At 38.4% G+C, this 23,912-nt stretch overlaps 1 protein-coding gene and 1 pseudogene across 1 annotated transcript; both read right to left on the bottom strand.

Moving 5' to 3' along the window:
* Positions 1–1,714: 1,714 nt before the first annotated feature.
* ARF4 (ARF GTPase 4) lies at positions 1,715–23,890 on the bottom strand. Its single transcript, XM_078076855.1, has 6 exons — positions 23,512–23,890; positions 13,943–14,023; positions 13,358–13,467; positions 8,301–8,372; positions 5,015–5,140; positions 1,715–2,663 (listed from the first exon to the last, which is right to left on the bottom strand). The coding sequence occupies exons 1-6, from the start codon at positions 23,576–23,578 to the stop codon at positions 2,577–2,579; spliced, it is 543 nt and encodes a 180-aa protein (XP_077932981.1). The 5' UTR covers positions 23,579–23,890; the 3' UTR covers positions 1,715–2,576.
* On the bottom strand, positions 5,149–6,619 carry LOC144380189 (centromere protein H pseudogene; annotated as a pseudogene).
* Positions 23,891–23,912: the final 22 nt, after the last annotated feature.

Below are 23,912 nucleotides of genomic sequence, written 5' to 3'. Positions count from 1 at the left end.
TAAGGTTAATATTTATGTGAACAGTAAGCATTGAATCTTGACGGTGTCAAGTATTTCCTAAGAGCACTGAGCATGTCAGTAAGTTATAGAACAGTGATAGTAACTTTCTAAGTTCACATCATTTGCAAAGAATGTTAAAATACAGGGGAAGGCATTATGGGGGTTACCTCTTAATTTATACTTTTCCCCAAAGAATTTACTCACTTCTAGGAGGAGGAAGGAACTTCTCAATTTGACTTAAAAAACTACCACCACTAGGACTGAAGAAAAAGTAATTTTTTAGAAGATTTTATTTATTTCAGAAAGCGAGAGCACGCCCACATGACAGAGAGCGTCCGCACCCATGCACGAAGCGAGGGGCGGGGCAGAGGGAGAAGCAGACTCCCCCGAGCAGGGAGCCTGCCATGGCGCCTGACCCCAGGACCCTGGGATCATGACCTGAGCCAAAGGCAGATGCTTAACCAACTCAGCCACCCAGGCACCCCGAAAAAGTAATTTCTTGGGATAAAAAACATGCCAAGTTTTGCCAAGTTACGAAGTTAATGTTTTCTTTAAAAAAAAAAAGTAATCTTGCAAATCTAACCCATTTGGTGAAAATGAGGCAATTTTATAATTTCTTAATGCAGTCATTTCCAATGATAGTAAGAGCTGCTTTACATCACAAATAGATTATACAGATTCTCTTTACTCCTTTTTCAAAGTCTGTGAAAGCATTCTGAATTTACTTCAGTTTTTTAAATACAGTGGTAACTTATGATCACAACAGTCAACCCACTGGAAGTTTAATACTACCTAGCTGAACCCCGTAAAACTACACATACTACATCATATCTTAGTTTTATCCCATAAGAAAAGATACCTTTCTTATTCAGGCAGAAGGGAGAATTCATCTGGTAGGCTAGGAAGTTGCACTTACATCGAATGACCCATGTTAAACACACACTTTACCCCAGTAACCTGCATGACCATCATCAACTACTTAATTCCAATTTCCTTTCACTTGATCCAGCATTTTTTTTTTATGATTCAAAAATATATATTATTTTACTAGCATATATTTGGTTTGGAAATAAAATTTCAATCCAGAAATTCATGTGAAGCTATACAAGCCACTAAGAATTTGAAAGATTTGTAAGATACATAAAACATTGTAGACAAAAACTAAGTTAATTACTCTTAAGGTTACCAAGGTGAGTCCTTAATAACTTCATAAAGGTAGTTAATGAAGTATATATACCTTTGCCTTATTAACAAAGAATTTGTTACATGCAGCTCTCCGCAGAAGTTCTGAAATACGTGGAGCTAAAACAAAGTGCTTGTGAACTCCTTGACGTAGGAGAGCGGCATCACTAACAGTCTGCATTCTGCCACGCAAACAGCACTTGCATTTTTTAAACTAACATTAGTTGTGAAACAAACACATCATACATGCTTTTTGGGCAGTTCATTTTATTACAGCTTTTTACTCTTGATCTGAGTTTAGAAATGTACAGTGTCAAATTCTATTTTATTAAAGGAAACTAAAATTTTGAAGTTAACCCCCACTGTTACACACATGATAGCAACCCATACCTTACTTCCAATTTAAACAATTAGTAAACTCACTGAGACCTATATTATTGTTCACAAAATGTAATATATGCAAATTAACTTGGTAAATAAGAAAATCCATTTCAAACATCTTCAAGACTCAAAAAGAACACACACAATTACATATTTTTATCATTTTATTAGGAATAATTCCAAATGGGTTATGAAGAAAACTTACTGAGTTTGATGAGTTTTCCAAAAACTCTTAATGAAGATATGTTCACCGATAAACAAAACATCAGCAGAACTATCATATACTGGGCAAAGAGTCAGGCTGATACCAAAAAGCAACATGCAACATAAAAAAGATACAATATAAAGGAAGACAATCTGCTGGGTATTAAAAATCATCTCAATATGAACTCTTTGCAACCAGCACAGAACCTAATTAGCTATCAAATCCAAACCACACTAAGGTAAGCTTGGCTGATGAAAGCCAGGATTCAAGAAGGGGGGGAAATATAAGTTCCTCAGTGCAAGAGATCTGAATAGTGTTTTGGAGCATTTCCCTGGCTGGTACAAGCAGTATTAGAAGATCTTTTTGGCAAGGGAGAAAAATAAATACAAATGGAATGCTACATTTTTTAAATCAGCAGACTGTCCCAGGAATGATAAAGGTATCATTAAAGTAGCAAGGGGATAACTTTAAAACATTATTTCTTGTGGGCTCAAAAAACATTCAAAACGGATTTATTTAAAGGTGTCACAATAGCTATGTCCAGGCATTTAGGCTTAAGGGAATTAAAATTAAAAGAGGACACTTTTTTCCCAAGTTAAGGAGAATTTCTTTAAAACCAAGCATATTGCTAAATAGCAATATTATACTTGGTCAACAATAATTGGCAACAAAAGAAGTTTAAACGCTGTAATATTCTGCCCAAACCAGTCCCGGATACTGTTTAATAACCAAGATGCAAACTAATTTTGTTGTAACAAGCCTAGACCAATTCTATCAAATGTGTCCTTGGTTAGATATCCAGTTTCATTTAACGTTTTGAAAGCTCGTTTGACAGCCAGTCAAGTCCCTCATACAGACCAGTTCCTTGTGTAGCACAAGTGGCTTGAACATACCACTGTAAAGGAAGAACAAGAAAATACTTGATTAACAGAAGACTATATATAACCACAGTCTTTAAAATTTTGTGATCAGAAAATTAAGTATTTCCCCCAACTGCCCAAGGGTAATACTTAGTCAGCAGTCACCATCAATGTATAGGAAAAAAGGAAACAAAAAATTAATATATAAACTATAGCAATAAAGGAGTAAATACAGTTTACATCTCACGATTACTTTTATATTTAATAATCTCAGTAACTGTATAGATTGGAAGTGTTCTCATACATGCTTCTCATAAAACTCCTGTCATATTTAAAGGTACTCCTACCCATTCAATAGATTTAATCAACAATGTACTCCTTAATCCAAAAAGAACATTCATAGGAAGATTAGTAACTAATTAAGTACCCACCAGGTCTTTATAACCCTCGTTTCCCATAAAACTAAGTTCAGAGTACAGAAGGCAAACTTTTGAAAAGAATAGGAGCTGTTGACATTGGAAGCAAGCTTTTCAGATAATTTCACTATCTTTAGTTCCCATGCATTCCAAAAAGTTTCACTTTTTAAAATGGTACCAGGAACTATATGAAATACCAAGAAATGTTAACAAAGAGCAAGAAAAAGATCTAGAAAACAATTTAATTACTTTTTTAATTTTTTATTTTAAATATTTTATTTATTTGACAGAGAGAGAGACACAGCAAGAGAGGGAACACAAGCAGGGGGAGTGGGAGAGGGAGAAGCAGGCTTCCTGCGGAGGCAGGGAGCCTGATGTGGGGCTCGATCCCAGGACCCTGGGATCATGACCTGAGCCGGAGGCAGACGCTTAATGACTGAGCCACTCAGGCACCCCAACAATTTAATTACCTTTAAGAGATAGTTTATTTTTATTATTTTTCTTTACTGACCTGTTTTATTCTGCCTTACAATAAAGACCTTGCTTTAATATTGCCAAGGTCAATGCAAGTACACCACACTGCCAATTATTATTTGAATACCAAAACACCCCAGTAACCTAGAAGGCTGGTTAAAGGTATAAATTCTTAGGGCGCCTGGGTGGCTCAGTCCGTTAAGTGTCTGCCTTCAGCTCAGGTCATGATCCCAGGGTCCTGGGATCGAGTCCCACATCGGGTTCCCTGATCAGCGGGGAGCCTGCTTCTCCCCCTGCCCCTCCCCTTGCTCGTGCTTTCCCTCTCTCTCAAATAAATAAAATCTTAAAAAAAAAAGGTATAAATTCTTATCTTCACAGCACTGAAAACTGGTATCATCTATAGTTCACCTTGTTTAAAGCAGCCGGGGACATCTCCAACAGCCTGTACAGTTACTGCCACAGCACACTATCTGCCTTGTTGACAACTTAGTGAAAAACCACTGTAAAGCACAAGTCACACTAAAGTTTGTGATACCATTTTTATATATAAAACGGTATATTGTGTTTTGCCAGTATTTAAATCACTGATCTAAAACAAGCTACTGGAGAACAAGCATAATACTTCTTTTAATTTTAAATTAAAAACTTGTTTAATGTCATAATGATAGTTCATAAGCTTTGGATGTTAAAAGGCAAAGAGTATAAAACAAGATTATCTAAAATAGGGCTGCAAAAATTTCCCAGTTTTAGTAAGAAAACCAAATTACAAAATACTTGCTGCAGAGCTATTTAAAAGACATAAATTGATCGAGCCCCGCATCGGGTTCCCTGCTCAGCGGGAAGCCTGCTTCTCCCTCTCCCATTCCCCCTGCTTGTGTTCCCTCTCTCTGTCAAATAAATAAATAAATTCTTTTAAAAAATAAAAATAAAAAAAATAAAAGATATAAAAGTAAAATTAACAGTATCAATAATCTTTAGATTATACAATTCTCGTAAAGTACATCTTTTATTGATACTTAATGTTTTGAGGATAAAGTTAACAAAAACCAAATGAAATAAAGGTACCTAAACATTTGGATCCTTAAAGGATAAATATTAAAAGTTAAAAAATGGAGGGGAGCCTAGGTGGCTCAATCAGTTAAGTGTCCAACTCCTGATTCTGGCTCAGGTCACGATCTCAGGGTCATGAGATCGAGCCCCATATTGGGCTCTGCACTGGCTGTAGAGCCTGCCCGGGACTCTCTCCCTCTAGCCCTCTCTTTTAAAAGAAAAAAAAAAAAAGAGAAGATATAATTAACATAGTTTAAAAATTGAACACACAGAAAAGCCTGAAAGGGCTCATGTCTGTAAGAGTATATTACTTTGTTTTTTTTTTAATGATGTGCACATTATCTGTTCAAAAGGGACAATTCCTTAATATGTACTTAAAGTGAATACTTAAGCAATTACATTAATTCTAAAAGTCAGGTGGTTAATATGAACCTCCAAATACTTACTGTTCTGTTACGAAGAGATTGAAGACCTAATTTATCTGTCATTTCACTGATGGCCATAGCATTTGGCAAATCCTGTTTGTTCGCAAAAAGCAGCAACACTGCATCTCGCAACTCATCTTCCTGAAGCTGAAAACAAAAGCTAAGATGTTAACAACTAACAAACTGGAACTCAAATCACTGTGACAAACTAGGTAAAACACTGTCTTCCTGCATATACCACTTATTCAACATTAAATATATTATTAAACATCAACCTAATTTCACTACATAAAGTTCAGGGACACTTAAATCTCATATCCTTCAATTTTTAAATCCCAAGCAAATAATCATATGCCTTTCAAGTAAAGCAAAATTATTTTTCAAGCCAATCATCCTGCACTCCATTAAAGTAAATCATTCATTTCAGCTTTCATGATCATCCATTAAGAGTCAGGATCGGTGGGGCGCCTGGGTGGCTCAGTTGGTTGGGTGGCTCAGTTGGTTAGGCAACTGCCTTCAGCTTGGGTCACGATCCCAGGGTCCTTGTTGACAAACCCTCCCAAGACTAAGATTCTCAGATTCTTTTTGAGTATGCCAGTCACTTTTATTTAAAACAACAGATTCCATGTTAAAGTGCTAAGCCACAAAAAAACTGGAGTATTAACAATAGTTCCAAAAACATTAAAAAGAATTTTACTTGAAATCTGCTATTTAAATGACATATAAAGACCAAAACAAAAAAATGACAAAACAGAATTCTTATTAGATCACGGTGAGATTCTTCTCAAGCTGTAGAACAGTTTCCTTAAAGGCAAAATACTCTGCCCAATTGCCTTTACTCCCTAAATGAGGTTCTGGAACACATACTGAATAATTTTAGTAATCTATATCTCCATTTGTAGGTTTTGTGGTCTGGTCTTTATCTCATCTGAATTTTCCATATTGTCCGAATTCATCGTTCTGTTTGCTCTTTTCAGTCTGTATTCCTAAAACATTTTCTAACCATCTGTTCTAATCTCGTCTTCCCAACATCAAGCAGCTTTTCCTCCAAATTCCAAGATTCCTGGTGTGATTTCATTATTAATTTAGCTTTAATACATGTTTCATGTTATCCATGAGCACACTTGGGGTTTTCTCCAGGTTTTTTTTTAAGTGTAGTTGAAAGTTGCATCCTTTAATGCAAGCTTTTTTCATTTCAAAAGCAATTTTTAACTCTTCAATTTCATTTTCCAGGTCCTCAGTTTTAGCTTCAATTTGCTTATCTGGCATGATTTGTTCTGGAGTTTTTTCTTCATTTGCATTAACTACTGATTTATATTCCAAGAGTTATTGTTTTGTCTGTGCTCTCAGCCTGACCAGCAGCGTCAAGCGGTCCTTGGGATGCACCACCTGGGCACCGGGGACCTGTGCAGGCCCACCCTCCCTGCCTCCCACTCCAGAGTCGGAGGGCTTGGTAGCTGCTTGCTCTTTGGGTTACAATTATGACTGGCACGAAGAACTGCCACCTAGGACGGGAAGGCATGGCCTCAGGAGGCAATATTCCCGCCACTAAACTGTGGCCCGCAAAAGCAGTAGTCAAGTTTTTGAGGACTCAAAACTTATACGTGGATTTCCAACTGTACACATGGTGAGTGGGCCATGAGTCGGCACTCCTAACCCCCATGTTGCTCAAGGGTCAACCGTACATGAGAACGATCTGATACATGGCAAAGCTAAAACACCGTTATCAACCAAAATGCTACTATCTTCAGGTGGAATTCTTTATCATGGCTGCTATTATGAAATATTTCAAAGTATGTATTATATAGGTACAGAACAGAGAAAACCAAACCCAAAGACCCTGGGAACAAGGGGTTTGAACCAAGATTCCTAGATCACAAAAGTTCCAAAACTACAGATTTTTAATCTATTAAATAAAGGACTGGACTAATGGAGATATCCTCAACCAGAGACATATCACCCCCTGGAGCATGCTAAAAACAAGCTGAGCCTTGCTCCCAACTTAATGAAGTAGCTACTCTTCTGTGTGTTTTTTAAAAAGCTCTATAGGAGATTTTTATGTGTGTTCTTAAGAACCTGTCATGACACATTTTTCCAAAGAAGACATCCAAATGGCCAACAGACACATGAAAAAGTGTTCAATATTGCTCGGCATCAGGGAAATCCAAATCAAAACCTCAATGAGATACCACCTCACACCAGTCAGAATGGCTAAAATTAACAAGTCAGGAAATGACAGATGTTGGCGGGGATGCGGAGAAAGGGGAACCCTCCTACACTGTTGGTGGGAATGCAAGCTGGTGCAGCCACTCTGGAAAACAGTATGGAGGTTCCTCAAAAAGTTGAAAATAGAGCTACCATATGATCCAGCAATTGCACTACTGGGTATTTACCCCAAAGATACAAAAGTAGGGACCCGAAAGGCTACGTGCACCCCAATGTTTATAGCAGCAATGTCCACAATAGCCAAACTGTGGAAAGAGCCAAGATGTCCATCAACAGATGAATGGATAAAGAAGATGTGGTATATATATACAATGGAATATTATGCAGCCATCAAAAGGAATAAGATCTTGCCATTTCCAACGACGTGGATGGAACTGGAGGGTATGATGCTGAGCGAAATAAGTCAAACAGAGAAAGACATGTATCATATGACCTCACTGATATGAGGAATTCTTAATCTCAGGAAACAAACTGAGGGTTGCTGGAGTGGGGGGTGGGGTGGGAGGGATGGGGTGACTGGGTGATGGACACTGGGGAGGGTATGTGTTCTGGTAAGCGCTGTGAATTGTGCAAGACTGTTGAATCTCAGATCTGTACCTCTGAAACAAATAATGCAATATATGTTAAGAAAGAAAAAAAGAAGAAGAAGAATGTAGCAGGAGGGGAAGAATGAAGGGGGGGAAATCGGAGGGGGAGAAGAACCATGAGAGACGATGGACTCTGAAAAACAAACTGAGGGTTCTAGAGGGGAGGGGGTTGGGAGGATGGGTTAGCCTGGTGATGGGTATTGAGGAGGGCACGTTCTGCATGGAGCACTGGGTGTTATGCACAAACAATGAATCATGGAACACTATATCTAAAACTAATGATGTAATGTATGGGGATTAACATAACAATAAAAAAATTAAAAAAAAAAAAAAAAAAAAAAAGAACCTGTCATGACAGTTCCTCAAGGTTCTTTCTAGCTCTGAAACAATTCATTTGTGTAATCTAATCACAGTAAGATGTACCAACCACTAACACTACCACTGTCACCCTGAAAAACAATCTTGGAAATAATAAATTTAAAAAATATTCTTACCATTTTCTGCAGCTCTTCAGCTCCTTCCTGAATTCTTTCACGATCATTACTATCTACCACAAAAATAAGACCCTGGGGAAAAATTGTTTAAATAAATTGCAACAGTTAACCTTAAAGGAGACACTAAATATAAAATATAAGTACAGACAGAAGAACCATACTGAGTTAAACATTTGGAAGACAATGTCTCCTTATTAAAAGAACAACAAAAAAAGAACAGTGCCCTAAGTACTAAAAATAGATTTGAGCACTATTTGTGATTTTAACTTATGTTATTTAAAAAAAAAAAAATTGGGGGGCACCTGGGTGGCTCAGTCAGAGCATCTGACTCTTGATTTCGGCTCAGGTCATGATCTCAGGGTCGTGGGATCAAGTCTCCCATGGGGCTCTACGCTCAGCATGGGAGTCTGCTAACGATTCTTTTTCTCCCTCTCCCTTTTGCCCCTCTCCCACTCACATGTTCTCTCTAAATAAATAAAGTCTTAAAAAAAAATCTTAACCAACTGATCACTTTTCTCAACTACACTATGAATAAATTTTATCCCTCTTCCCTTGCATGTTAAGTGCAGATAAGTCCAAGTAACAAAATGGTCACTAAGTGGGAACAAAAGGAAAAAGAACCAAAGATCCTAAAGATGCATGAATTTACTGACTGAATTAGCATATTCAGTAAAAGGCATGCATAAAGTGTTTCTTAAAAAAAAAAGAGGGAAGGGGCACACAAAATAGTTTTTGTAGGCTTCTTATAAAAAAGTAAGCCCTGCTCCACAATGTTGTTGACTTGATCAAATAAGAAATTCTTTTATTTTTATTTTTTAGGTAAACTCTAGGCCCAAGGTGGGGCTTTAACTCATAATCCTGAGATCAAGAGTCACATACTCTATAGACTGAGTCAGCAAGGTGCCCCCAAATACGAAATTCTTAACAAAAAGAAAAGTAGTAACCATTCTTATCAGATATTCACAAACATTAGAATTCTATTCTAGAAAAGAAATGGAATTAAGGAAACAGTTAAGACTTTTCTAAAAACTTTCAAATGGGAAAGTATAAAATTTTCAACTAGAGAGGGCAGATTACCTTGATAGTTTTGTTAAAAATCTATTCCTATTAATACTAAAGTGATTACTTTAAATATTATTCTCCCCACAACCCTGACCACTGAAGTATTTTTTGATCATTTGTCACTTAATCACAAACTGTCTTGTGCTTGCTTATTTATATAAATAAATAGATTAACTCCACCAAGAGCATAAAATCCACTTAGGGCAAAGAGCTACTTCATTTTGTATGTACCCCTCAGTACCATCATAGTACTGAGCTTGCCAGGATACCTAATATTTATTTTCGGCTATGGTCATTAAATGATGATTTTCTTTGGTCTAGCGAATTTCAAACCCATTTCCTTTGTCTCTGCTGGAAACCATCATTTTAAACCTCCTAATCTTTGAAAATACTTTTGGTGCTATGAGAGCCAGTATGGCATAATGGAAAGATATCCAAATTCAAATCTCAAGACTACTTATTACATAAATGACCTAATCCTGGAACATGCCTCCTCTTCTATAAAAATAAAACCATGCCAGCCAACTTTATAAGCCTGTTAAATGTAATCATACAGGTATAAAAGAATCTACTTTGCACTTGGCTTATCACAGGCTTTAGTAAATGTTGTCTCCTCCTTTCCCTCCTATTCCAAAAGTTATTCCTTTTTAAAATCTATCCCTCTAGAAGAGGCAATGGCTCCAAAAGGGATCCAATTTTATTTGTACTACTAACAATCCATTTTTATTTTGTTTTAAGATGTAAATAACACTATCAGTTCCAAAGTAACACTACTGAGAGAAAGAAGTATTTCAGTAATAAATTCAGTTATTCACTTCCTGGTACAACCTAGAATCAAAGTGTAGAAAAGCTAGGATTCTAAAGATAAGTTTGGCTACAATAAAAGACCTCTTAAAAGGCCAAGTATTTACTTACTTAGAACAGCAAAATAATTGGAATTATCTAATGAGGGAAGAGGAATTTACTACAATAAATCCTGTGTCCTGGCTTGTTAAGTTAGAAGCATGGTTAAACAGTATTCATTTCTTTTCAATTTTATAGCTAATAGAACTGATCAGAAATACTAGAAAAGCTGGTGTAAGAGCTTAGCTGATGTTACATCTGGTAACACATAAAAACTTTCCCCTGTAGTCGTGAGTTCTCTAGGAAGAAGTACTTGGGACTTTTGATTACAAGGTGATCCAAAGAGGCCAGGAATGGATCTAATCTTAAGAACTCAAAAGTAAATGGGGCACCTGGGTGGCTCAGTTAAGTGTCCAACACTTGATTTTGGCTCAGATCATGATCTCAGGGTTGTGAGATCAAGCCTCATGCTGGGCTCCATGGTGGGCACGGACCCTGCTTAAGATTCTCTCTCTCCCTCTACCTTTACCCCTCCCCGCCACATGCACGAGCACTCCCCCCCCCCCAAAAAAAACCGAAACAGGACAAAAATGCAAAAGTACATTACATACAAAGCATTCTAAACAAATTTAGGTTAAGACCAGGGTTACTCTTAGTCAAGAATTACAAACTAAGGATTAGCAAAGTTTTACTTTGTCCCTAATTTTACTTCAAAAACATATTCCCTAAATGAAATGACTATGACTTACTTTAAAATAATCCAAAAGGTGAAGTACATTAGAGAGAAACATCAATTAAACAATATTGGCCATATCCTAATAATTGAAGTTGGGTAACAGATATGTGAAAGTTTATATGCTATTCTCTCTACTTTTGTGTACATTTGACAATTTCCATAATGAAGTTTTTTAAAGCATGTGACTCGTATCAAAATATGAGTCACATGCTTTTCGGGGCGCCTGGATGGCTCAGTCGTTAAGTGTTTGTCTTCGGCTCAGGTCATGATCCCAGAGTCCTTGGATGGAGCCCTGCACCCGGCTCCCTGCTCGGTGGGAAGCCAGCTTCTCCCTCTCCCATTCCCCCTGCTTGTGTTCCCTTTCTCACTGTATCTCTCTGTCAAATAAATAAATAAAAATCTTAAAAAAAAAAAAGTTTTCTAATCACAGCTAACGAACAGAAATATTCTAATTTTTAAATAAAAAAGCATGCCATTTATTTAACAGGACACACTACTTAAATCTGGTATACCAGTTCCAGCCAACTCACCTAGGGTATTCACTGCCACCTGGTGGCAATATACCTCACTTGCATACTATGTTTTAAGAGTTGAAGAACAAGAATGACATCTGCACATCTTAAACATAAATGAAGTGCTTGTAACATCACACATTACTTAAAAAATGTATGTATCAACTCCAGTAGTAAACAAAAACTGATGAGAAACCTCTCCTGTGGTAGTAAACAAAACTGAGTTGGAACAAGGTTAAAGAGTAATCTGGAACAAAACCAACCTCTCCAGTCCTAGTAAGTCATTCCAAGCTTCAGCTTGCTCCTATATAAGAATTAGACTAGAGCAGTGGTTCTCAAGTGGGCGCAATCTTGTCCCCAGAGCATATTTTGCAATATGTGGAGATATTTTTGGTTACTGCAACTGGGTTGGAGGTGGGGTCTGCTACTGGCACCTAGTGGGTAGAAGCCAGGGATGCTGCTAAACATTCTACAGTGCAGAGAACCTCCCCTCACCCAACAATTAAGAGTTAGCCCAAAATGTCAACAGTGCTGTTGAAAACCTTATACCAGAGCCTTGTTCTTCAAAGTAAGGCCCCAAACCAGCACCACCACCACCTGAGAACCTGCTAGAAATGCGGAATCTCAGGCCTTAGTCAGGCCCTACTAAATTGATTTGTATTTTAACAAATACCCAGGTGATTCATATGCACATCAAAGTTTGAGAAGCATTACTGATACCTAGTTTATATCCCCAGAGATTCTAATTCAATTGGTATGGAGCTAATTAATGATCAACACTTTGGGATTTTTAATTTTTTAATTTTTTTTATTTGACAGAGAGAGACACAGTAAGAGAGAGAACACAAGCAGGGGGAGTGGGGGAGGGAGAACAGGCCTCCCACCAAGCAGAGAGCCCGATTCGGGGCTTGATCCCAGGACTTAATTTTTTAATGTTTTTTTAAAGCTCCCCAGGTGATTCTAATATGCAGCCGAATTCGAGAACTCCTACTCACAGGATTACTAAGGTCTCTCCCATGCCACTACACACTACATGATAATATAAAAATACCTTATAAATCAATGAAGTGGATCTACATTAATATATATTTTTTAAAGATTTATTTTAGAAAGAGAGAGAGAGAGAAAATGAACAGGAGGGGGAGAGGGAGAAAAGAATCTCAAGGTGACTCTGCCCTGACTGCAGAGCCCAACACGGGGGATCTATCTCATAACCCTGAGATCATGACCTGAGCTGAAACCAAGAGTCAGACACATAACCAACTACACCACTAGGAACCCCAGTATATTTTTTTTCTTAATGTATTTTAATAAGGTAAACATTTTTAACTGGGCTAAATGAGGGACTACTAATTGCTTTTTATTCATTAAAAATTAAAATGACATAAAGTTATATAGACCTTACTTTCTAGACTAAGAACGAAACAAACAGAACTCCTAATTCAATCTTGAGAACCACCTCCACCTAATCTGCCAAAATATTGTTATGATGGCTATGTAACTCTTCCATCCTGGGTAACAGCCTTCAAAGGCATGAGTGAGAGAGTTCACTGAAGAATATATAAGTAGTGGGGCGCCTGGGTGGCTCAGATGGTTAAGCGTCTGCCTTCGGCTCAGGTCACGATCCCAGGGTCCTGGGATCGAGTCCCGCATCGGGCTCCCTGCTAGGCGGGGAGCCTGCTTCTCCCTCTGCCGCTGCCTCTCTCTATCTCTCTCTCTGACTCTCATGAATAAATAAAACAAAAAAAGTTAAAAAAAAAAAAAAAAAAAGAATATGTAAGTAGTGATAAGAATGCCAACTCATATAAGAACGCCAACACTCAGTTAAATAGTAGATATCAAAAGAAACTTTAAAGCATAAAACATATAAAGAAAAGTTATACAAACTGTATAGCATTCCTTACCTGGGTGTTTTGGAAGTAATGCCTCCAGAGAGGCCTAATTTTATCTTGACCACCAACATCCCATACTGTGAAACAAATGTTCTTATATTCTACTGTTTCCACATTAAAACCTACAAAGAAAAAAAAGACAGTTGTGCAAAATGTCATTAAGAAAATAAAACCCCTTACTGTGGAACTCTCTCAGAATTGCTTTTTAAAAATCTCCTAATCAACAAACTGAAAAAACCTAAGCCAGTTATAATGATAGATTTATGCCATAGTACACTTGTCCAAACCCACAGAATGCACAACACCAAGAGGGAACTCTAAGGTAAACTACGGACTTTGGATGATTATGTCAATGAAGTTCATCAGTTATAACAAATGTACCACTCGAGTGAGTGATGTTGATAAAGGGGGAAGCTATATATACACGGGGGCAGGGAGTTTATGAGAAATCTCTGTACCTTCCTCTCAATTTTTCTGTGAGCATAAAGCTCTCTAAAATAATAAAGCCTAAAAAAATTGCTTTAAAATTAAACCATATTCTATTTCATTTTATAATATATTATGATATAAATTAAAGTCATCCGTAAACTTTCTTACCAATGGTAGGAATGGTGGTGACTATCTCCCCTAACTTCAGTTTATACAGAATGGTCGTCTTGCCCGCAGCATCCAATCCAACTAGAAAAAGACATTAAAATTTTTAAATCTAGACCAAAAGCACACACACTAAGAATTAATTTTACAACAAATTTATAGTTTGAAAGCAAAAGTCGACTGGTCAAAGCACAAATGAGTTAAAAATGAAATTACTTCATTTCTGATCCCCAAGGGCAACACTTGCTACAGAAAGCCTTTCCATTTTTCTTTCTAGACCTAGAGAGACAGCATGTAGTAGTGAAAAGAAAAGAGTATCTGGCTGACTCAGGCTCTGGTCTCTAGATTTGCTTTGCCACAAATTAGTTAAGTGTCTTTTTTTTTTTTTTTTTTTTAAGATTTTATTTATTTGACAGAGAGAGAGAGACACAGTGAGAGAGGGAACACAAGCAGGGGGAGTGGGAGAGGGAGAAGCAGGCTTCCCGCGGAGCAGGGAGCCTGATGCAGGGCTCAATCCCAGGACCCTGGCATCATGACCTGAGCCGAAGGCAGATGCTTAACGACTGAGCCACCCAGGCGCCCCAGTTAAGTGTCTTTAAACAAGTCACTCTAGGAAACTGAGCCCAGAGAAAGTAACTGTAAAACAGGGAGATCGAATCATTTAATCTATTTTCTAATTCAATCCTTATTAATTCTATGAACTACTATCATTTTTAAAAACCCAAGTTACATATTGAATCAGAGAACACATAAAAACAAGTGAATAGGGGCGCCTGGGTGGCTCAGTTGGTTGAGCGACTGCCTTCGGCTCAGGTCATGATCCTGGAGTCCTGGGATCGAGTCCCACATTGGGCTCCCTGCTCGGCGGGGAGTCTGCTTCTCCCTCTGACCCTCCTTCCTCTCATGCTGTCTCTCATTCTCTCTCTCGCAAATAAATAAAATCTTAAAAAAAAAAAAATTAAAAAAAAAACAAAAACAAGTGAATAAAAATTATCTTAAAAAAATGTTAACTATGCACTAGTGTCCTTAAATGATAATAAAGGAAGATGAGGCCAATATTACCCCTACCTAAATTCATTTCTACACCAAATGCACAGAAATGAGAACAAAAGATTGGTTAATTTGGGTTGTAAAAAATGGCCTTATCATATTCATCTCCAATGTAACTAATGTCTAAATTCTTAAAACAATTCCTTTGAAGCAGATACAAGTAGGGAAGAATGTGTTTGTTTCTGAGGAAAAAAAAAAATCCATCCTGGAGTAAGAGGGTATACTTCTTCATTACAATGATAGTGATGAGCAAATTAAATGCTCATTTTAAGTATGAATCTCTCAAAATCCACATATTCTACATTGTCAAACCCTTCTAAATGGAAGGTCAGTATCTAATAACCTCACTGAATGTATCACTGGACATCACATATGGCTATCTAGATTTATGCTATCACAGATTTTTTTTTTTAAGATTTTATTTATTTGACAGAGAGAGAGAACACAAGTAGGCAGAGCGGCAGGCAGAGAGAGAGGGAGAAGCAGGCTCCCCGCTGAGCAGGGTGCCCGACGCGGGGCTCCATCCCAGGACCCTGGGACCATGACCTGAGCCGAAGGCAGACACTCAACCGACGGAGCCACCCAGGAGCCCTTACGCTATCACAGATTGTGAAATGAATTCAACTTCATGATTTAAGCAAGGTTGCTTTTTAAATATTTAAATCAAAGAATGACTTTGATTGGTACATGAAACAAATGCTATTAAGTTAAAGAAAACACACACACACAGAAATCACCCTACTTACCTAATTTACATTACTGTGCAAGTAAGTTTAACTTTTATCAGTTCAAAACAGAACTAAAGGCTATAGGCAATTTCAGACCCCTTCTACCCATGTAACAACCTTTTCTGCTCTGTACCCTACAAAGGTAGCTTTAAGATCTCTCTGTACACTCAGGCAATTTATGTCTTCGTATCCTGTGTCTTCTAATTAAACTGTGTTCCCTACTCCTTCATACTGAGATATTCAGGTTTATTCTTTCCAAAATACTATGACACTTACTAGACAGAGTGAGCAACTAAGCCCTCACTCATGGGCACAGAAAAACCAACTGGCCCCAGGAGGTGTTTTGTTTTTTGAGTATGGGACAGTATCCAAAAAAAAAAAAATCAGAAAATCTAATTCTAAAATAGACACAAAGAAACAAAACTAAAGTTTGATATCTTCAGTAAAAATACAGAAAACAATGGGAAGAACAATATGATCATTTCATTGTTTGAAAAACCTGTCTCTACGTGATGTAACAGAGCACTGGGTGTTATAAGCAACTGACAAATCACTGAACTCTACCTCTGAAACTAATAATATACTGTATGTTAATTAATTTAATTAAAATTAAATTAAATAAAAAAAGCAGCTGTCTCTTGAGAGAATAAGTCCTTCTCGGGTGATTTTGATCAAATTTTAAAATAAAGCAAAATTCGCCCTTAAGCACCTAAGTTAAAAGGGGCACCTGGGTGGCTCAGTTAAGCATGGTGGGATTGAGCTCTGAATTGGTCTGTGTTGGATGTGGAGCCTAAGATTCTCTCTCTCTGGGGCACCTGGGTGGTGCAGTTGGTTAAGGAGCTAACTCCTGGTTTTGGCTCAGGTCATGATCCCAGGGCCCTGAGATGAGCCCTGTGTCCAGCTCCATGTTCAGCATGGAGTCCTTAAGATTCTCTCTCCCTCAGCCCCGCCCCCTGCTTGTGTGTGTCTATGTGTGTGTGTGCACTCTCTTCCTCTACAAATTTTTTTTTTCTAAGATTTTATTTTATTTGAGAGAGAGACACAGCGAGAGAGGGAACACAAGCGGGGTAGTAGGAGAGGGAGAAGCAGGCTTCCCGCCGAGCAGGGAGCCCAATATGGGCCTCCATCTCAGGACCCCGTGATCATGACCTGAGCCGAAGGCAGACGCTTAACGACTGAGCCACCCAGGCACCCACAAATAAATTAAAAAAAAAAAAAAGATTCTTAGGGCGCCTGGGTGGCTCAGTCAGGTAAGTGTCTGCTTTCCGCTCAGGTCATGATCCCAGAGTCCTGGGATCAAGCCCCCCATCGGGCTCCCTACTCCGCAGTAAGTCTGCTTCTCCCTCTGCCCCTCACCCCGCTCGTGCTCATGCTGTCTCTCTCTCAAATAAATAAAATATTAAAAAAAAATCTCTCCCTTTCCGTGCCCCTCCCCCGCCTGCACGAGCTCTCTCAAAACAAAAATAAATCAATAAAAAAGTATCTAAGTCAGGGCGCCTGGGTGGCTCAGTCGGTTAAGCGGCTGCCTTCGGCTCAGGTCATGATCCCAGGGTCCTGGGATCGAGTCCCGCATCGGGCTCCCTGCTCTGCGGGGAGCCTGCTTCTCCCTCTCCCTCTGCCTGCTTCTCTGCCTACTTGTGTTCTCTCTCTATCTCTCTGTCAAATAAATAAATAAAATCTTAAAAAAAAAAAAAGTATCTAAGTCAAAATATGATTAAGCCCAAGTCAGAAGAAGTGAAACTACGGCTGATTAGAAAAACGTGAGCTAGGGGTTTTTTTTAAAGATTTTATTTATTTGACAGAAAGTGAGAGAGCGCAAGGGGGAGCGGAAGAGGGAGAGGGAGAAGCAGGCTCCCTGCTGAGAAAGGAGCCCTATGTGGGACTCGATCCCCCAGGATCATGACCTGAGCGGAAGGCAGACGCTTAACTGAGCCACCCAGGCGCCCCACCTGAGTTAGGTTTTGAGAACTATGGCACATGCTAGTCCTCACTGGAAGTCCAATTGAACCTCATACCATCACTAAAACAATTTAAATCCAAAAATACTGACACAGAATGAAAGAAACCCAAGGCAAATTATCATTATATAACTATTTTAAGTTATAGAAAAGCACAGAGGTAACCCAATTTTTAATGAAACTGCCAACACCTGATTGCGTGCATAATATTCTACTTCTAAGTTAGAATTTTCTTCAAACAATAAACATGAGTTACTTTCATTAAAAAAAAAAAATTCCAAAGTAGCAGATTTCCTTTATTAATACATTGGCCTGGTTACATTTCCTGATATATCTATTAGGAAGATGACTGCTTGAGAGCCTTGAATATATTTTATATACTTAATGAAAAAAGGGGGGGAAGTGTTTACAAAATAATGCAACCATAAGGCTTTTTAATAAGCAAGTTATTTTTAAAATAAAAATTGTAAGATAGTTAAATAGCTCACAGCCACATACAAGATTCTAAAATCATGAATATATCTTTTGAGTTGCACAAAAAAAATAACAGTGCTATATAAATGCAAACCAGAATTTTTTTTAAAAAAGGGATTTCTACTGTGAGATTAAAGATGCATATACTGTCACTTAAAACTCATTATATAGTTCTTTACTCAAAAACATGTTGGTCTAACAATTTTGTGCTACTTCAGTCATTTCTTAAGTACCTCCTTCCTTACTGTTGCAATATTTGGCAATGAGTTTTCTTCACAAAATGAAACTATAACCAGTTCTCACCTAGCCAAGATAAGACTAATCTGTACATTCCAGTAATGCCCTCCCTCCCTTTCACCCCCATAAACAAGTCACTGTATTGAAAGATACTGGAATTACTTGTTCTCCTTAACTGGACCTGCACTTTGACCAAAGTCTTAACAGCAACAAAACTACCCCAAAACTCTTAGCCAATCATTAAAAAGCATGTCTACTAAAGTGTGGCAGCAAGAAATATTTATATTTTAAGTTAAAGACACTAGACTCCATGACCTCAAATTGGAAAAAAAAATGCAGAAAGGAGACTGGGATGAAAAAAGTATATTTTCAGGTGGATAAAATTTCACACAGAGTATTTTTCTTTTTCATGTTTTTATCTTTCAATTTTCTACAAGGAAGCTTAACATACAACTTCATAATTATTTAGAAATAATTTAAATTGAGTGCTTACTGTGTTCTGAGCACCACACTAGGTGATTCCATACATTTTTGTAATATAAACCTTACAACTACCCTCTATTTTTCAAACGCAGCATCTGAGGTTCAGAAATGTCCCCAGAATCACAGCAGTAGAAGACGTATGCAAAACCCCAAGTCTTATGGAGAAGTTAGATCCCTGAGACACAGCTGATGGGAATGTAAAATGGTGTAGCTGAAATGGAAAACAGTTTTGTCAGTTCCTTAAAATGTTAAGTACAGTTAACACAGAACCCAACAATTCCACTCCTAGGTATTTATTTACCCAAGACAATTAAAATTATATGCCCATACAAGAACTTTTCAAATGTTCACAGCGGCATTACTCATAACAGTCAAAGAGTGGAAACAATCAAATTTCCATCAAATGATGAATGGATAAACAAAATGTGGTATATTCATAGAAAGGAATTACTCTTCAGCCTTAAAAAGGAATGAAGTACTGACACACGATAAAATACGAACCTTTAAAACATTATGCTAAATGAAAGAAGCTAGGCACTAAAAGACACATTGTACGATTACATTATGTGAACTATCCTGACTAGACAAACCCACAGAAACTAAAAGTAGATGAGTGGTTGCAGAAGAACTGGGCAAGAAGGGGAGCAGTAACCACTAATGGGTATAGAGTTTCTTTCTGGGCTGATGAATATGTTCTAGAATTAAGATATTGGTGATGGTGGGCCACCTGAGTGGCTCAGTCAGTTAAGCGTCCAACTCTTGATTTCAGCTCAGGTCATGATCTCAGGGTGGTGGATTGAGCCCCCTGTTGGGCTCTGCGATGGGCGTAGAGCCTGCTTAAGATTCTCTCTCCCTCTGCCCCCCTCCCACCCACACACTCATGTGCTCTTAAAAAAAAAGACAGTGGCAATAGTGAGACAAGTTTGTGAATATAGTAAAACCACTGAACTGTACACTTTAAAGGGATAAATTTTATGTTACGTGAATTACATCTCAATTTTTAAAAATTAAAACCAAAACCCCAAAACCCCTAAGTCTATACCAGAGCTCTCAAATGGTATTTATATACTGCCATCTTGCCTTTAGGTTTTTCTGGTGGACATACAGTATCTTAGTATTTTACCTAATTCCTCAGAAGTCTGACCATCAAAACTGAAAGTGAGGCTACCAGGTATACAGAAAAATTATTATAAGCTTAGATTTTACCTCTACCCAAAAGATCAGAAATATCTGCACTTTGATCCATGTGTTAATCAGCAGCAAATTATCAAAGTCTGAAAGCCATCTGCAATAATGCCAGAGGGTACATCTAAAAGTGGCTGTATCAACTTCTAGCAGCATCAACCTAAGATTTTTGCCTTTTCTATTGTTTCCTTATATCACATAACTAATCAGAAGGGCTTTTTTTTTAAAGGCTGCCAATTATGTTTTCAACTAATGACCTGAGAAAATGCTCATAATAAGCTAAGTCAAAAAGAGAGAACTCCTGGGCGCCTGGGTGGCTCAGTTGGTTAAGCGACTGCCTTCGGCTCAGGTCATGATCCTGGAGTCCTGGGATCGAGTCCCGCATCGGGCTCCCTGCTCAGCAGGGAGTCTGCTTCTCCCTCTGACCCTCCCCCCTCTCATGTGCTCTCTCTCTCTCTCTCTCAAATAAATAAATAAAATCTTAAAAAAAAAAAAAGAGAGAGAGAGAACTCCAATTTCCTCTTAAAAACCTGACAGTAAATATAATAAATGTTAACAAGAGTGAAATGGTGGAACTATAATTAATTATTACTTTATTCTTTTAAAATTAAAAAAAAGACATGTTATTTTTAGAATGAGGACAAAAAATTAAAAATCACATAATAAATCTATTCACAAAATATGCTAGGGAAAAAGCATGAAATGCCACTCTTTAGCTTGAAGGCTCACTTAAAATATTAGTAATATTTTTCAAATTGGCAAATAAAAGAACCTCCCCAGTCCCCCCAAAACCACAGTCACATATAAGACAATACAGAATTATACTGTTATTAGCAATCTTTTAAAAAGCAACATTTTCTCAGCTTTTCAATAGGCAAAAACTCACAAGTTCAAAGAGCTCAGAATTAATAATTCCTCTACAGAACACACTAGTGTTTTCCAATGTAAACAAAACTTGGGGAATCATTTCCCAAAATTACATCTTATCACAGATCAAGACACTGGAGATTAGTCTAAAAATAAGGTAATGCAGGGCTACATGGGAAATCTAAGATGGAAACTGATCATCTTTGAATTTAAGCTCAGTAATATCATTCACACGAGTGATTTCTCAAAAAAAAAAAACTAAACAATTTCTGTCAATCTATACTTTAAGTGACATTACATTTAAAACACTGCTTTGGTTTTTAATTAGTTCAAACACCTTTTAAAATTATTTGAACTTCTAGGAGAACAAGTGTAAAATTTTAAACTTCACAGTAATTCGGCAAACCAGACTCATTAGCTAACTGCTTTCAGTAACACTTTAAAATGATAAAGTCTGAAAAAGTCACTGACTCAAGAAGGTATGAATTTTATGTAAGCCTTATAAAGGTAAAGGAAGCACACATATCTGCCAGAGAACATTAATATGAAAAAAGCAATCATTAACTCAATTCTAAACTTGAATAGGGACAGAGACCTTAAGAGTGATTATTTATGCAGTCACTTCATAAAGCTAGACAAAAAAAAATCAACTATCAAACTTCCAAATCACCTCTTTCCCTACCCATGCAATATCCTCCTAAGGTTATGCTTCATTTGATGAGTTACTATAAAACTTGACCTTGTGACTTTAGTGTTTTTAATCAAGGAAACCTGATTATCCCAAAATTAAAGAGCAAAACAAGAACAGGAAACCAGAATAATAAAACATTTAACATTAAAAAAGTAATTCCAAATCATGACTTCTATCTCTTGCACAAATGCACAAAGTTAAATACTTTTCCATTTTCTTTCAATTGTCATTTTTTGGAGGTAGGAGAAATGCTCCCCTAATATAGTAAATTTAGCAAAGTGCTTATAGCATAACTCTACTTTTCTTCTCCTGCTGAAACTTTAAGCCATCACAAAAGACTTAGGGTACAAAACACAGCAATTCATTTACAATCAATCTTAAGTAAAAGGACCAACATAGTACATTTCCAGGAACACAACTAGGAACTAGTTAATTTCTTTAAGGAACGGCCTGGAAATTCATTTATCACAGTCCAAAGTCCTCCCAATGACTTCAGATGCTTTTTAGACTGTCAACTTTCAGGCACCTTAAAAACTTAATATGCTTGCCCTCCTTTAAAAATTGTCTCCATAAATGAAATCTAAAAAACTTTTTAGAGAAAACATTTTGACTTATCTTTATGAATGAATTATTAACAACTATTCCATGAATTGTGAAGAAGCTAAAAATAACAGTTAAGAGAAAAAAGAACTAAATGTGTAACCTTCATACACCTCGAATTACTACTGAATTTTGCTTCGGAAAACTTTCAATGGTAGTAGAACTAGAAAATATAACTTCCTCCCCACTCTAAAAAAACAAGCTCCTGATGAACCGACAAGTTTAAACGTTTAATTTAGAGGAGCTCCTTTTTGCATTATTGAGGTCCACAGAGCTTAGCTGTGATGTAGAGACAGCTCACAGTAATATGGGGGAGGGGCCGCTTACATCACCCAAGTGACAAGCCTCTTCTCCCTCAGCTAAAAAAAACAAAAAACAAAAAAAAAACAGGCGCTGAAGAGCAGTTTTCAAAAGCCTATTTTCCAAAAGAAATTTTTAAAAAGCCCTTTATAATTATTACTAAATAAAGGTACCCTAAAATTAAGGGTCACAATGTTCAGTTACTAGAAATTTGTTATCGGCTTAAAAAATTAACTTTAAAAGTTTTTTCATTAAACCTTAACCAGCTAGATAAAAATTAGTTTGAAAACCAAAGACAGTAAACCAACATATTTAGTTTTTGAGAGTGGCCAAAAGGTGATTCACGATAAACTCAGTTTTCAGGGACATTAATAAGGAAAAGAATATGAAGTGGAATCCAGAGCGAAGTAAGTTTGGCGAAGTGAGCGCTGAGGACTCCGGACTCTCCTGGGAAACCGAGGGTGCTCCCTTGCCACCGCTCTGGGCCTGGTCACTTCCTGCCCCGGGCGGCCCCGGGCTCCCGGCGACCGCTCGCGCCACATACCACTGGAGTGTGCAGTTGTGTGTGTACACGGAGCAGAAAGGGGGACGAGGAAGACTGGAGTAGTTCTGCCTCCGTCCTCACCGCTGCCCACACCGGAGAAGCCCGAGCCAGACCGCACTCTCAGAACGGGCCTCGCCAATGTCTTCCGGGCTTAGCGAGATCAGAAGAGTTCGCTTCCCCCACATCTCCGCCCAATCCTGCCTGGCTTTCAGTAAGATCAAGTAAAGAAAGCCAAAGCCAGAAGGAAGAAACCTTGTCCCGCGGCCCTGTCCGGCCTCTTAGACAGATCTGGGGCGACCGCCCACCTATCGCCCCATTGTTCCCCCTTAAGAATTCCTCCTGACCCCGAGCCCGCCGCCCCTCCCCCACCAGAGCGGGCGGAGGGACAAACAGGCCCCGAGGCCGTCCCAAGCACTGAGACCCGGCCTGCCCTCGGTTGTCGGGCCCTCACTCACCCATCAAAATGCGCATCTGCTTCTTGCCGAAGAGGCGGGAGAAAAGGGAAGAGATGGTGAGGCCCATGGCAGTAGTGGCACTTGCGATGGGCAGGAGCAGAAGGGGTTTTGGGGCGTCCCCGGGCCTTCTCCTTTCACGCTCCCAACAAACTGAGCGAAGGAAGAGGAGCTGAGGGAGAAAGAGGGCGGCAGAGACGGCTCGCTAGCCGGCGTGTTGGACGAAGCTCTGGAACAAGAACTAACGGGGCGCTGCTCGACGACTGGCGCGGCAGCTCCGGGTCTGGCGTTTTAGGCTTCTGCTATGCCACGTCACGCGGTAGCCGCGGCGACTCCAGCTGCGGCCCGGCCCCTCCAACGCGGACAGAATCGCGTCACCGCCGCCCCAACCCCCTGCGCTTCCG

This window comes from Halichoerus grypus, chromosome 1 (genome assembly GCF_964656455.1).
Source record: "Halichoerus grypus chromosome 1, mHalGry1.hap1.1, whole genome shotgun sequence".
Taxonomy (NCBI): domain Eukaryota; kingdom Metazoa; phylum Chordata; class Mammalia; order Carnivora; family Phocidae; genus Halichoerus; species Halichoerus grypus.
This window is presented reverse-complemented; position numbering and strand designations above follow the sequence as displayed.